The sequence below is a fragment of the Pygoscelis adeliae genome, unplaced genomic scaffold, assembly GCF_000699105.1.
Source record: "Pygoscelis adeliae isolate BGI_AS28 unplaced genomic scaffold, ASM69910v1 Scaffold139, whole genome shotgun sequence".
In the NCBI taxonomy this organism is placed as follows: Eukaryota; Metazoa; Chordata; class Aves; order Sphenisciformes; family Spheniscidae; genus Pygoscelis; species Pygoscelis adeliae.
Window position 1 is genome coordinate 1,750,921 of NW_008825613.1, and position 16,001 is coordinate 1,766,921.

Sequence of the window (16,001 nt, forward strand, 5' to 3'; positions counted from 1 at the left end):
TTTATTTGGATTTCTCAAAAGCTTTCATATTTTTCTCATTGTCTGCATAAATAATCTTTTGAATAGTCCAAGCAGACCAATGTGTATTAATACTTGGTTTACAACATAGTAAATGCTAATTCTTTTTTTGAGAGTAGAAAACGTTATTTCCGTGTATTCAGTTCTTAATGTTTTTCTTAAGTCTTCTGGTTAATTGTGTCAATGCAGAACTTGGTCCATGTTGCTTCCCTGTGAGTACTTATGCTTGTGGGAATTCTGCAAGGATGGAGTAAAGTAGTTTGTATTCTACTTCAGGCTTTTGTTTGTGTACAAGTAACTGGAATATTAATATCTTGGAAGCTGCTGCAGTTTCTTCCATTCTGATGATTAGTCTTTGGAGCTTTGTTATATTTTAACCATAAAAATAAAAACTATTCTTACAATTGTGGAATAATTTAGGTTGAAAGGGACCTCTGGAAATCACCTGTTTCAGCCCCCTTGTTTAAAGCAGGGCCAACTTCAAACATATCATGCTTTGTTCTTACTCCTTCTAAAATTAGTTTGAGGAGGAGTATGTTAATGCGGTAGGGTATGGTCTGTTTTCGAGCTGCTAGTTTCATTTCTGTTTGCTTTTCAGTGAAGCTTCTTCACTACATTATCGTTTCTAATAATGTTTAAAACTTGAAGTGCTTTCTTTTCTTGAGTTCTGTTTAAAAAAAAAAATAAATCCATATATCATTACACCACCAGGAAAATAAATACCAGTAATTTTCTAGCAATTTGTTGTGAATTCTTTACTACATTGGCTCTAGGTGTAAACTTACAATTTTCTTATTTGGCCTTTTTCCTTAGCACTAATTTTTTTTTTTTTGCTAAGAGGTACTTTTCCTAACTTCTTTATCTCAGGTAGCTTTTGGCAAGTGAATTGCATGTAGTTCAGAATAAGAAACTAGAATATTTTTCCAGAAGTGGGGAATTGTTTTTTTGATAAACAAGATCGATAATCCTTTTCAGATCTGTACATTCCCGTCTATTGCAATATCTTACATTTAGGCATTCAGAGCTACCTTAGCCACTGCTGTAGTGGTCTGTTATGTAAAAATCATGGAAAGTGATAAAAACATTAGTGTTTATGTAGCCTTGCCAGAGCTTGCATGCCTGAAATGCGCCTTTTTGTTTGTTTTGCGTGGTATACCTATTTTGGGATCACTGGGTTTTAATTTCGAACATCTTGCAATTTAGTCACACAAGATTATTTTAATAGTTTCCCATTGGATTTAAAATGCCACTCAAACTGTAGAGAAAGACCAGTATGTAGCATCTATATGATTCTAGTGAGATGATGTATGATAGGAGTGGATTACTTGACTGCTTTTCTAGTGGATTGCCTTTCTAATGGATGTTAACCATCAGCTGCCCAATAGCATAGACTTCTAACAAGTTACCTGTTTGAGATGTAAGGAGATTTCTGTTCTAGTGGCTGTGATCAAAGTATTGTGTTTTCAAAAGTTTCCCTCCTGATTTCCTCCCCCTCCTCCAACCTTTTTCTCAGCTTTTTTTTGAAAATATCCCTTATTACTGCATATATAAAGCTGAATTGTTCACATATGGGAGTCAGAGTTACTGCTGTGACTTTGATACAGTTAATTAATGTCCATTTAATGCTATTGTAGAAATTTCGCATGCTTTACAAATGTTTCCATAACTTGCATATTCAGATATTTATCCAAACATAATTGCTATGGGTTTTCCTGCGGAGAGGCTTGAAGGAGTATACCGGAACAACATTGATGATGTAGTAAGGTAAGTTTTTATTTTTCTTTTCCTTAACTTTTTCTTGTAAAGCATAAGTATCCTTTTCTGCACTCATTTATCTTCTGCTAAGGAAAGGATGTGCGTTCTGACTCATAGAAATGGCAAGATTTTTGCATCTCGTAGATGTTGCCTTATTAGCTTTCCTGAAAAATGTTGGAAACAACGAAAATGATATTTTCAAGAATTTTAGGCCAGGCTGCTGTTCTGGGTTGATCTCAAATGCATGTAGTCTGCTTTTTAGTGTGAAAAATTGACTTCAGTAAATTGTGCTGGAGTAAAAGGAAGTTCTTTGCTTTTAGAAAGATGTCAATCCATGCCTCCGTTCACGGTGTTGAGTGTTTCCTCAGATAGCTGATGGCATTTCAGAATATGTTTGCCCATATCCTTTCTTCAATCGATAAATCAAGTGCTTGAGAAGTTAATTTTGAATTGAAGTAGTAAATATAGGTGACTATAGGTGACTTTAGATAAAGGCTTTTACATCTGGCTGTGTTCAATAATTGTGGATGAGGAGAAAAATCAGCTAAAATTCATTATTGCTGGTGATGCTTTATAGCACACTCTGTAAAAAAAACCTACAGGTTGTTATTTTTAACATCAAATAAAGTTACCTACTCTAAACTGCTGGATACAACTGTGGAAGGTGTACTTAGTGTTTTAGGAGCATCGTTGTAATTTTAGTCACACCCTACGTGGAGAAAGTAGTGTGAGACGTTGCATTAAAAACTAAATACTTGGCAGAAGCTGCCAAATGTTAGTGGTTTTAGGATCCTAAGTTCTGATTTTTTAAGTCATGCGTGATGCCTTTGACATCTTGGGCATTTGAGGTCCTAAGTTCAGTAGCTCTCCAAGAGACTTGATGTTTGGGGATGGGGGGATAATGCATTAAGGGGCATGATTATGCAGTGAAGTTAGAAGTAGATGTGTCTGGGCAAGGAGGTGCTGCTCCCAGGTTTGAGATGCCACAGAAAGTTTCTCATAATTGTTGGCAGGCAGAATTAGTGCAGCTTTAATTTCACTGGTAATTGTTTGCATCCAGGTTTGTACAGAAATGAGTTGAGGCAGCTCCGTAGTTCCCACGCTGGGAGGAATCGTAACCCTCAACTGAGAATCAGTCATCTGGAGGCAGCAACTTCCCTGTGCAGCTGCAGTTAGCTTCAGATGAGTTTGAGGGGATTTCGTTTTTGCATATTTAACCGTCGTGACGAAGCTCGCTATCCACGAATAGCACTGAAAATGTCAGAAGCTGGATTTGACCAGGCTTGCAGAAGCGACCTTGTTCTGTCATGCGGTAGTGAGGAGAAGTCACTTTTCCAGAGCTGATCATATCAGTGAAGTTCAACATAGCAATCTGTAAATATTCTTGCAGAGTGTGTGTGTCTGCTAGAATTGTTAAGAGGCATAAAGTTGTGTTTTCTAATCATATCATTGCACACAGCTTGCACACAAGAAAAAGCTTTTGCTGTCCTTTTGGGACAGTTCAGGGCTGTCCCACAAACTCAAACTATCAAGCCATCTTTCTTTACTAGCAGTCAGAGCCACCTTTTCATTAAGTTGATGTGGGCATTGCATCTGCTATGTGAAATATGTGCTCCCTGATGGACTCCACCTTTAGAAATTGTAGGATAGGGGCAAAGGCTGTGCTTGGAATAAGTGACATGGGAATAATCCAAATAAATAATAATAGGCAGTAGTCTTTGAAGGCCATCTTCCTTTCACAGCATTGATTTCCGTTGCTTCTGTATGAAGGAAAAGATATTTTATATGTTAAGTATGTAGATATGTGTAAATTAGACTTTTGAAAGGGAATGACTACATAATTATTAAGTTGTCCATAAACACTCTGATCAAAAGGAGTAGTGATCACCTAAAAGTGTAATCAACCAAATTAAGATACGGAGAGATGTGAATTAAATGGCTGTAGGGAACTGGATGCTAAAGTAGTGTTATGTTTGTTGCCCCCTATTTTTAAACGAGAATAATGCACAAAATGTGATCATGCAGCATTCTGCATGTTGCAATCAGCAGGTCCTCATCTGCTCCTGTTGTCTTTTTATTGCAGAATTTTTTTCCAAGAGCTTTTTATGCAGAAATTCAACATGTTTGAGCTCTGGAGCAATTGGTATTGATCCAGGATATGCCAGTGGGCTTTTTCTGAATAGCTGTTATCCTGACAAATTTAATGCTAATACTGTATGAGAAGTACAACCTGGTCTGCTGGCTGTCTCCTGTGACTGATGCTTTGAGAGGTTTTGGATGGAATTTTGTCCTTAGAAAAATACTTGCGTGAAAGCTTATACCCAGCTTTGTGGATATTACTGGCAGAAGCGGAGTCAGCTCTCCTTGCTCTCCAGTGTGTTTTAAACAAGCGGGGACATCTCCTGAGACAAATCACCATGTCCACCATCTTCCTTAATCTCTTGAAGTCTGCCAACAGGGGCGCCAGTGGGAGTCATGAAATATTTTGCTGATGAAATTGGAATCTCATACTCAATGCTGTGCAAGGAGCATTCACATCTGTTCTTATTTTAACGCATCAGTTTAACCACAGAGTTCTTCTAGGTTCTTCTGGAATATTATGACTGATAACCAGAGCTTGTTTTTGCTTGAGCTTTCCAGGATTTTAGCAGCTAGTGTCTCTTTTCAATTTGAACAGCATGTTCTGTCATGGCTAATTAAATTCCTTCTGGCTGATGTGCAGATACACACTGTTGATGATGTTAAGTGTAAACATTTGTATATTATTTCTTCTTGAATGTTGCCAGGTGACACATCATATGTAATCATGGCAATTTTGATGAATCATGTTTGCAGTTTGGCTCTCAAAGGCTTGTATGGGAAGTTTTTGTTACAAAGTGAGCATGAAAATGAAATGAGTGTGAAAAAGTATAGTGGTCTTCCTTCTCCTTTCTGAACCCAGAATATCATCAGGCACTGCCCTCAGACTTCAGTGGCAAATAATGGCCATTTTAAAAATCTGGTATTAAAATGATTGTCTGTTCTAACTTGAATACGAAAGTTGTTTTAACTGCTTTTTTAACTGGAAATACCACTGTGGCAACATATTTTGCATAGGTGATTAAATTGGAAGTGTTTACAGATACCTTGTGTAATTGATGCTTTCTGCTTTTAAAAATAAACAACCCTTCTTCAGCTTAACATACTGATGTGCAGGTATCTTAGAAATCAGTGCAGATTGGTCCATACAATAAATATTTCAGTTGCAGGTCAGGTCTTGGTCTCCTCAGTTGCATAAGTAGTCTTATTCATACTACTGGGTTATTTGTATGAGTGAGGTTTGCAACACGGTGCCTCCTTGACTTTGAGGCACTGCAGGGCCAGCTGGGACTTGGAATGCAGAACTGCACATGCTGAATGGTGCTTTAATGATGCTGCAAATTAAGGTCACCATTATTGCAACGTATATTAATACATGCCTTTTTTCTTCTACTTAAGGTTTTTGGATTCAAAGCATAAAAACCATTACAAGATATACAATCTGTAAGTATGCTCTTATAGATGTATTTTCCAAAATAATGAGTTCTAAAAATAGCTTATGAGTGAAAGTGGCTTGTTGCTGTACTGAAGTAGAGCTACAGATGATTTGCACATTTCTTAAAACAATTAAGCCTGATTGAGAGCACTGTTACTTCATTTAGAGGAGCTGAGTGAGGTTAAATGAAATGCTGGTATGTATTCATATTACTTGAACGCTTTTAAATGACTTGGCATCTAGCCCATCTGGAGCTTGTACCATGTGATTAAAAAGTGAAAAGTAATTCACAGCAGGCTTTCTGTTAATGTATTAATGTCCACAGTGAAGAAATTGCCAAATTAATATTTTCCTGTTTTTTCTTTTTTTTTTTTATCGAACTGTATTGGTACCCAGGTTCTGTTTGCTTCCTCACTATTCTTGACTGTCCCTGTTTATTACTTTGAAAAAGCTATTGCAGCAATTTGTAATGTGATGGTTTCTCACTTTTGTAAGTGTAATGTTTTCCTCTGAAAATTCAGTTATGCAGAAAGCTGTTCTTGTTACAGAAGGGTTTTTTTTGTTGTTATGCCTTGATTATATGTTAGCTTAGGCTAATTTCATTTGTATGTATCATTTGGTGGTATCAGCTGATGTTGAAGAGCAGGTCCTGGTTTTCCTACCCCTCATTTTTTCCCAGAAATCTAAATTGAAGATTTATTGATTCTCTGAGCTGTTAAGGCTTTATTTTTTTTAAAATGAATATGTTTCTAAATATCTGCAATTAATGGAAAAATTACTGTAGTATGGAAATCCAGGCAATGCATTGCATTGTAATCTGTCAGTCATTAAAACGTATTTAAATATGGCTCTAAATTAGTTGAAGGATTATGCATCAAGCAACTGTTTCCTGTTGGAAACAGGAAAATGCTCTCAACATTATCAAATGTTGGAGCAAAGTGATACTAGAAGCTGAGAAGTTGATTACCGGTTGTTGAAGTTGTCTGTAAAGTCTGTGGTAGGATGGGACAGACAAAGATATGTAAATAAAATATGCATTGAAATAAACTAATTGGATACCTAGCATACAGTTCAGTAACAAAATTATTTTCTCCAGCTTAGAAGCTCTCCAGAATGTTAGTCTTTTAATAAATGTTGTCTTGGTGGTACTTATGGATGGAAAGGACAGTGCTTCCTAGAATAGCTGATAGCTCCTTCTGTGTGTACCTGCAGCTCTCTAAAGAGGTAACTTTCTGGATATCTTCCTTTGAAGTCTTCTGGAGCTCAGCGCTAGAGTGCTGTATCATGTAAAATCTAACTACCGTGGTTTTATTAGACCCCCCTGAAGCCTCCTGAGAGCTTCTGCTTGGTTTGGGGAGCAAAGCAGAACAGGACAGATAAAACCCTCCTGCTTCTTGGGGCTGAGTTCAACTGTCAGCTTCTGTGAAGTGTGGCTCTGATATTATTTACAAGATCAGGGTTTGCTGAGCTGCCTGATACTGATCTTGTTTCGAATTGGCTTGAGAGGTGACAGGTAAAACAATAGGTTGCTGTGTGTTAACTTCTAGGCTTGGTCAGAACGTAAGAGTTTAGTAAGACTTCTGTGCATCTTAGCAAGTAGCTCCTCAGGGAGGTGGTGCTTGAAAAGTTTCCATTTTGCTGTATGCTAGCCAACCTCATTTTACTTTAGAAAAAAGCAAAAACCAATCCCCCAACCCTACATGGGAACAACTTTATAAAGTTTTTAAGTGAGAAGAGCTGTGACAAGACAAATGCTTTTGACATTTATGTTGCTGATACATGTATTTTCAACTGTGCAAAGCACTTGTCCAGGTGTGCCGAAAGTTTTTGTCTTCAAGTTCTTCATATAAAAACTTCCAGGTTTTGGTGCAAGAACCCCCCATCGATTTTCCTTGTTGCTAATTTCAAAACAATTGCAAGTGAAACTTCCTAAAATTACTATATTCACCCTCAGATGAAAACTTTTGCAGGAGAAAATGTCCTTTTAAATTGCGTGGGTTTTCTTCCTCCCCAAAACATGGATCAGTTGCAAATGAAGATTCCAGTGATTACTGCACAGCTTGGAAAGCATAGCTTTTAAACTGTGTATCTCTGGCTAGAGAGGCCAGTTTATCTCTTTATCTTTAGGTGGGCGAAATGTATACACATGTTAAGTACATAAATGCCATTAGGTGAATTGTTGCAATGTTTGGTCGTGAGATGGGAAGAAATTGCAGCCTTAAGGTATTTCGGAGAACAGCATCTCTTTAGGTTAAGCTGATCCTTTGTAAATAATCAACCTATTGTCTGTGTTTAAAAGAAGGAGGTGGGAGTTCAGAGGAGTTATGTGATTATATTCAGAATTATTTCAAACACTGTTATGGGGTTTGAGTTCCCTTAAGGTAGCTGTTATATGAAGTTGATAATAATGTGAGTATTGAGCAGTTTTATTTAAAAGGATTTAGAGAGATTTTTCTGAACCGATGCTTAAATGATGTCAGTTATGCCTCATCCTCACATCTTGGCTTTTAACTTCCCAGTGAATGTTTGAGCAATTTCATTTTGTTTCTTGTTTGTGTTCGTTTTTTCATGTGTTTCTTTAACCCTTTGCTATTTCTTCAGTATTCTTCTTTATTTTAACATGTTCTTTCACTTTCATCTCCTAAATTCACATACTGCCAAATTGGTACCTCCCCTATTGTAATAATCTCCATCTTCTCCAGTATATTTCTTTTAATTGTCCCACTGGCAGATAGTTAAAGGAAGGAGCTATAATGAACAATGTGGACTTCATGTGCATACTTTCTGTACCTCTGTGTACATGGGGTTGGGCTTTGGCATAGGCTGCCATCTTTTCCGTAGCCTATAGTCCTGTCGTCAGTGGGATCATCGTATTACAAGGTCTAATAGTGTTTAAAAAAAAAAAAGCATTTGAAATGCTAACCAATGGAAGCATTCCCAAAATGTGTGTCAGTCGGATCTCTACTGCAGATACACGTGTGTTTTGTGTCATGAAATGGGAAGTATATTTTGTACAGCCATGTCTGGAGCTCTGCATTTACCCTGTGTTGTGTACAGCTCCCATAAGAGGGCATAAAGAGTGACATGGCTACATTCTGTGCTCAGTTTCTATCCTTGGTATCAAGAAAACTATTTTTTATCCCTCATGGTATTCTACTTGATACTCTCTCAAACTTCAAAATCTGACGGCTTTTTTGCCCATATGTAGATTTTTTTTTTTTAATGTTTTGAAGACTTTCATCTCTTACTACCCCTTTGAACTGGGTGTTTCTTTAAAATGAATAAGGAAGCTTGCTTGGATAAGATGCTTTGTGTTAACTGCTTTGCTTCCTAGCAGGCTCAACTTCCAACATTCAGATGCTGACTAGCCTGTAACAGGCTCTGCCCAGCACTGCTGATGGCTGCTCCAGGAGTGGTGACTCCATCTTAAGTGTACATACTGCATCTAACCTTTCTTCTCAAAGGCTCAAGTGCAGATAATGTTTTTTGAGTCCCATCTGCCAGCCCAACCTGTGCCGTTGGGCACTTCTGACCCAGAGAAAGTGTCAGTAATGTGATCAGAGCTGTAAAAACTGCCAGTCCTTTCCCTAACAGAGGCTAGAGTCGAGAAGGCTCTGGAATTCAGAGAAAGGGAAGTGCTGAGTGCATGTGCAACCCCAGCAGACCTGCCTCTATCTCTGGTGTACGAGTCTCGTGGACAAAGCTCAATGCAGCACATACGAGGCTCCAGTTATGTGCAACAGTCATACAAGTAGGAGCCTAAAAGTTTGCATGTCTGAAAGTGTCAAGTAAGCTCCATATGGCTCCAAAGGCTGCAGTCATACCTGCTAAGGAAAGACAAGTTCATACCAGTCCTGAAACTGGTGTGGGTATTTGAACCCTATGAAGAGTACAGGTTATAATCAGAACAGAAGATCTAGATGTGTTTTGTCTACTGAAATGACTGCCAATCATTGTGTTTCAACCTGGAGTCCTGTTGTTTCGAGGCATGATTGTTCTCATTTTCCTTTCTGAACTGCATTTTCACTTGCATCGTGTAAAAGAGCATCGTTTTGCCTGCAGAGAGCAACTCCATGGAAAATTACGGAGGGCATCCACTTCTTGCCTTCTTTCCCCTTACCCCCAACATCTGATCTAGCTTCCCTTACAGCATGCCATTTTGGCTGTATTAGAGCCCTACTGATTGTATTGTTTATATCTGCTTACTGATGTTTGTCCCTAGGCAAGTCATCCTGCAAGACTAATACAGTATAATTTGCTGTGCTACCAGCTAGCTAGAGTGGGTCTTTTATGGAGTGGTGAGAAAGACATTGATGCAACTCCAAAGTCTTCAGAAATGTGCCATTTTCCAGGGTCTTTGAGGGAAAAACTGGCTGATTAGCCTTTTAGGTTTTTTGAGTTCACCTAATTTCAAGAACAAATGCCAAGTTGGAGAGCAGTATCACAATCTATGCTTGATACAAGTGATCTCCATTATAATATTCAGAGGTGCTTTCAGTTGCCTGTGGTGGCTTTGTTGCATTCCTGTAATTGAAGGAAGAATGCTTGTTTAGGTTGCACTAGCTGAGGATCTTTGAAATGTCCTTGTGATCCCCATCACCCCTAGCCCCCATGTTGTCGTTGAGGCATCTTGACATGTGTTTTGAGTTCAAATTCAGAGTCAGTGGGGTGAAGGTCATAGCCATCTACTCTTTATGTGTTTATGTGGGAGCGTAAAGCTGCTCAAGTGGCTGGAACTGTTAATACTACAATGTTGAAAAGTAATAGTGTATTGTATCACTTGCATGAATGTCTCCATTGAGAGTCATGCTGACTAAAACATACTGATGGACCACAGTTGCCATAGGGTAAATAATTGTTTTTCAGTAAAATAACTGATATTTTAGTGAGCAACTTTATATACCTGCAACAAAACAGTTTTCCTGTATGTAACCTCTAGTATAGTTTTAAATTATGAAGGTGATGGGTATACATGATTTTCCCATATGTTGATCTGTGTGTTCCAAGGTGTGACAGATATTGGGAGGGCCTCAGAGACTTGTCTTGAACTCTTGTCTTTTTCCTTTTTAGATGTGCTGAAAGACATTATGACACCGCCAAATTTAACTGCAGAGGTACGTTTTTACTGTCTAGTATGTGTTCTTCTCTTTAAACTTCAGTGTTTCTGGATGAAGGTATAAAGGAGGAGCTGATGAATAGTAATGTAGGAGATCTGGGCACAAGGAATGATGTCAGATTGCTTTGAGTCATTGGAGAAACTTGCTATATTCTTGATGCTTTCAAAAAAGTATGTTCCTGGCAGTTAACTAGATCAAGATCTAATATGAAAATCAGAAGTCTACTGGAAAAATTGGAAAAATTTTTGCAGAATGGGTTATATAGAAGTTTCTGTTCAATTCAATGTGCAAACTTACTGTAAAATTTAGATGTGAAGCTTAGAGAAGTCTGGGTTTTATGCAGAAGCATCACTTAAAAATGGAGAACACTTAAGCCACTTACTGTTCATATAAAACTACTTTTTGAAGATCTGGCACAAACCTTCAGTTGCTTTAAAAAAAAAAAAATTCCCACATGATGCCTCTTTGAGATGAGTTGGTTCTTAGACACTTTGCAGAGTTACCAGAACCAGTGGGGCTCCTTTTGATCAGACCCTTGGTGAGTGGAAACTGATGTACCTGTTTTGTTAGTATTAACTCCCCAGGTAATAAATAAATACAGATTTACCATTATTCTTTATGCAGAGGAACGTCTCTGTGCACAGTAGTAGAGCTTGTAGTTCCTCTTCATGCAATGCTTCAGAATGGCTGGGTAGATTAGGGAGTAATTGTGTGTACGTAATCATAGGAAATGAATAAATTTTGGCCTTATGGGCAAATACTACATCATAGCAAGGGCTCAACTTCTTTATCATCATTATCATTATTATTATTTTAAAGCATCCCTCTAGTTGTAAAGAGGGTGTTTAGATCATGACCAAAATGTAATTGGCTGTTTTAATGTCTGAATATAGAAGGACTGAAATTTTAATTTTGAAGTCGTCTTTGCTTCTGATTTGCTCTTACGATGTTGAATGACAGTGTCCTGAAACCTCACTCAATATATACAAGCCAGAAAAAAAGTATTTTAAGATCTGCTTGAGCAATACTTTGGGTAAGAGGAGAAAAGGCATAAATGAAAAAGATGTGCTTCTAAAATGTCCAGAGCATATCCTTGCTTTAATTTATGCTTTATATTATGGGGGTGCTCAGATCCCTTCTGTCAATCCCAGCCCAAAATGTTGTTTGTGACAGCACCTTTCACAGCTCTTCTGCATAAGACAACACTGTTGTAGGGAGCTACATGTTGCATTTTTTTTCTTTTCATCCCCAACTTAGTTACCTTAGATAACCAAATCGGTGACTTGGGACTTCCCTTAGCAGAGGAACAACAATTCTACTTTAAAATCTTATGAAGTGAATTAATTTCAAAGGCAACTTCTCATTTTTGCACTTAGCGTGAAACACCATAGTGGTTCAGTATTCAACTTGGATGTTCTTGCATCAAATTCAAAACCAAACGTTGAAAGCTCTTAATCTTCTTTGGACGCTAGCTTTCTGTCTAGGGTTTTTGCAGTTTCTGAAGTAATTTCATGCTGGAAATTGCCTTCTGCTTTGCCACAGGCTTTCCTTTTTTTTTTTTTTTACCCCTTTATGTGCTATGGGATTTTTCTTGCAACGTCTAGGATCTTGGAGAGAGTAATCAGAACCATTCTCCATGCTGTGTGCTCCAGTGTTAGGAACCAAAATCCATGGAGGACCTGCACCCTCTAAGCTCAAGATTGTGCAGCTAATGTTTCCTAAGGTTGCTTTCTGACTCTTAATCCCTCTGCACCATCACAGGGCACCCATTTCATCTACTCCTCATTCCATCTTTGAAGAAAATACCGCAAGGTTTGCCTTTGATCCCAAATCTTGGAGAGCATCATCAGCATGCTGTTACTACTTGGGATTTTTCAGGCTGTTCTTTCAGGACTACTTTGTCTATCCTTTTCATGGGAACCTTATCAGATGTAGTTAAGATAGACTCAAAGTTGTATGGACAAATTCACAGCATCTCCTAACAGCTTATTTTCTTAGGGGTTTCTAAATAAATTCCTCCTTTCATTTACATCTGCTGCAAAAAGTGGCATCTCTAAGTTCACATAAAATGATAATTTGGGGAGTCTTTGGATCTTCCATGTGGAAGAATTTATTAGAGTATGTTTATGTTTCTTAACCTTTGCTGCTGCTTTAGCAAAGTTTATTCACTTTATCGGGCTTCCCTATTTGGTCTTCTGGGAGATTAAGTGGGCAGTCTGTACTGCAAGTGAATAAACTGTCCTTGTGGATCCCTCCGAAAGGCTTCGGACTTCTGCTGCAGTAATTTAGCAGTTCTGTAACTTCATCCCTCACTTCTGCTCTTTAAGTCCTTGGGGATTCATCAAAAGGACCCTTATGTGTGTGACAAGAGAATAGTACTTCCAAAATGAATACAAACACTTGCCAGAAAATGAGATATATTCATTTTTAGACCAGAAAAGGAAATGGTGTTTCTAGCTGAGAATTTTTAAATGAACCAGGCTTGTATTTATAAGATCCCAAGTCTGTCAACTGAGAATTGGGATGCACTTCATAAAGTGCTGTTCTGATGAAACTAGTACAGCCCTATGTAATTCTGCCAGTCAACATGGCATTGTCTGTCATCTTATCTGAGGTGTTAGAGGTTTGGGTGCTTGTCTCTGCTTAATGCTTATTTTTTACTCTCTTGAGTTTTCTTTCATTTCCTGCATGCTCGCTTGAAATTCTTTCCATCTCTAGATGGAAAAAAGTGTTTTTGTGTGTGTATATATCCATATAAGAAAAAGGACCATTTCACTCAGTGGTTTGACTTTAAAACCCATAAGTATTGCAAGTGCCTTACTTTTTTTTCTTTTTCGATTTCTTTTTCGATTACCATTTTTTAGTATGGGAATTGCAGTTTTTTTTCAAAACCCCTTTGAGCAAATTCTGAGAGTTTGTTCCCAATGTAGACCTGACTGCGCTCAGAATTTTTCAGCAAACTTCCTATTGTCTGATCAGTGACTGAGGTCTGGCCCTGTTTTCTCTCAGCAGGTAGTCTAATTATTGCTAGAGTAATGGGTATTCACAAGGTTATTCTTTGTGCCAATGCACTCTTAAAATTCTAGAAAATTCTTAATGTAAGAGACAGAGTCTGTGCCACTCAGTAGTGGTATGAAATAGTCTCTTCATGTAGCAGGATGCTTGCTTATGTATTACTAGAGAAATGTCTGCAATGCAGATAATAAATAGTACATTGCTGAATAATATTTGAATAAAAAAAATTACATGTCTATATGTAGGACGTGGGTTTCATTTAGAAAGCTAAATTTTTGCATGCTTGTCACAAAATTGACCTGTCTAGTTGAGCTTGCTGTAATTTCCTTTTGAGATTTTGATAAATTACTTCTTCTCATTGCAGTTGCACAGTACCCTTTTGAAGACCATAACCCACCACAGTTAGAGCTTATCAAACCTTTTTGTGAAGATCTTGACCAATGGCTAAGTGAAGATGACAATCATGTTGCAGCAATCCACTGTAAAGCTGGAAAGGGACGAACTGGTGTAATGATATGTGCATATTTGTTGCATCGAGGCAAGTTTTTAAAGGCTCAAGAAGCCCTAGATTTTTATGGGGAAGTAAGGACCAGAGACAAGAAGGTGAGCTATTTTCTGTTCTTCTACCTGTATCTTTATGCTTTTCCTACTTGAGGTCAATTTGATTAGTCAAGCCCTTTGAGAAATACTTTTCCAGCGGTTGTGATACCTGGTTTGATTTAGCTTTAACATTATTGGATGAGTGCAGTTGTTCTAAATGAAAAAGCTTTCCTAAGCAGCAGTAGCAATTAGTCACAACACTAAAACCATCTAGTTTTTCCATCTCCTGTTCAAGAAGATCTGGACAGTTTATTTTAAATAGCCTTTCAAATAGCATTCTGCTGTGTGTTGCATCAAATGGGCGGCTGACAAGTGAACTTTCTCGTTCAGCATTTTCAGCCCAAATAAGAGGATTATTCTAGCTTGTTTTGCCTGAATGGATGAGCTGTTCAGCTCCTCAGGTTCTCTTAGTTTCTGTGGTGGTGTTTGGAGATGCATAGTCATTACAGTATGTGTTACAGCTGAATATCCCTACTGGAAGAGTATATCAGTCTGTTGTTGGATGCCCCTTTGCAATAAAAGGGTAATTAAGCCCAGACATTGGCCGCCTCAGAGCCTGCTTCATGAGGTGCTGCTATTTAGTTTCTTGTACTACTCCTGAGGAGAAATGGGAAGATCTCATTTCAGAGAAATTAATGTTCATGGCTACAAGAGCTTTCTGTTAAGACCTTGTCAGTGGTACAGACAGACTTAGCAGTAACTGTATGTTGGACCTTTTTGGCATGGTTATGCCTCATTAATGGGAATTTAACCTCCTTATTTGAAATCTTCTCCAAATATAATAAGGTGTGCCTTGCAAGGTCACTTCAGCAAGCTTCCCTGCTCATCTTCCATCATTTCCTTGTGTATGTTGGTAGAGCAGCCCAGGGGGATCATCCTGGCAGGCCAGTTTCAGCCAGCTGAAGTACAGAGCACTCTGTGTTCCTGTAATATTTGCATAAAGTATTAATTTCAGTGTGTAGACCTCTAATAAGCAGAGCTTCATATTTGAAGGCTCTTGAGAGCAGAAGTGTCTCATAAGGAATTGTAGAATTTGGCTGTTAATTCATTGGAAGGAGCAGATAACTTGTTAGTTTGCTCTCTTTACAAGATGGAGCTGTTATTCCATGTACTGCTGAGAAGATAGTTGTACTGTAATACTAGAGCAGAGACAGTGTCAAGGTTTCCCATCAAAACTTTGTGGCTTTTGGTAAGGGTGCATGATAGTGAATAGGAATGAACTGTTTGATGAATAAACAGTGTAGATAACCTTTATCAGCAGGAGTAATCTAAAGAGCCAGATAAAATACCATGAAAACTACAAAACTTAACAAATACACGGTGAAGCATGTTGTACCTCAGTTTCTCTTTTGTAAAAAAAGGGTAGTATTTCTGCGTGTTAGTGTGTTGAAGGTAAGGTCAATTAGGTGTTCATCAGGACCCCAGTGGTACCTCTGGCGTGTCTGAGGTAATGGAGAACTTAGTAAACAGGAATGGTGAGAGCCTTGTTTAGCTTCACTCTAAATATTGTCTGTAACCAGCAACTTTGTTTTGGTTTCCATGTCTCTACTGGAAGAGTTGATTTCTTTTTTTCCCAGCTCCACTTGAGCATGGTTATCTTTATGTGGACAGTGGGCAGCATGTGATTCACATAATCCTTAAAGTAGTGTTTATAAACAGGTATTCCAGTGCAGGTTCTGGGAGCTTTTTCTTCGTTTGTGGCCCATATTTCAGTGTTATATGTCAAGTGCTGCTCTTTGATTTGACACTTCACCGCACCTTTATGTAGCTGACTTCCTGAACTCAAAGTAAATGAGGCACCAACAGAGCTGTTTGCACCTACAGACAAGAAAAAGCATTTTTCTTTTTTTTTGTTGTTGCTGGACCAATGTATGCATGATGAAGGAAAACTGCCTTTAATTAGGTACCAAATTTTCTTCATTGAAAGCAAGCACAAGGTGCACAGTTTGTATATAGCTGCTCAGAATAGTATAGCTAAAATT

The 16,001-nt window shown here is 38.1% G+C and overlaps 1 protein-coding gene across 1 annotated transcript in view; it reads left to right on the forward strand.

Moving 5' to 3' along the window:
• The first annotated feature begins 1,573 nt into the window (after positions 1–1,573).
• PTEN (phosphatase and tensin homolog) overlaps positions 1,574–16,001 on the forward strand; it is a 31,321-nt gene continuing 16,893 nt past the window's right edge. The window contains exons 1-4 of the mRNA XM_009332768.1: positions 1,574–1,782; positions 5,251–5,295; positions 10,358–10,401; positions 13,784–14,022. Coding sequence (XP_009331043.1) covers positions 1,721–1,782; positions 5,251–5,295; positions 10,358–10,401; positions 13,784–14,022 — 390 coding nt within the window. The 5' untranslated portion in view covers positions 1,574–1,720. The remainder of the gene's footprint in view (positions 1,783–5,250; positions 5,296–10,357; positions 10,402–13,783; positions 14,023–16,001) is intronic.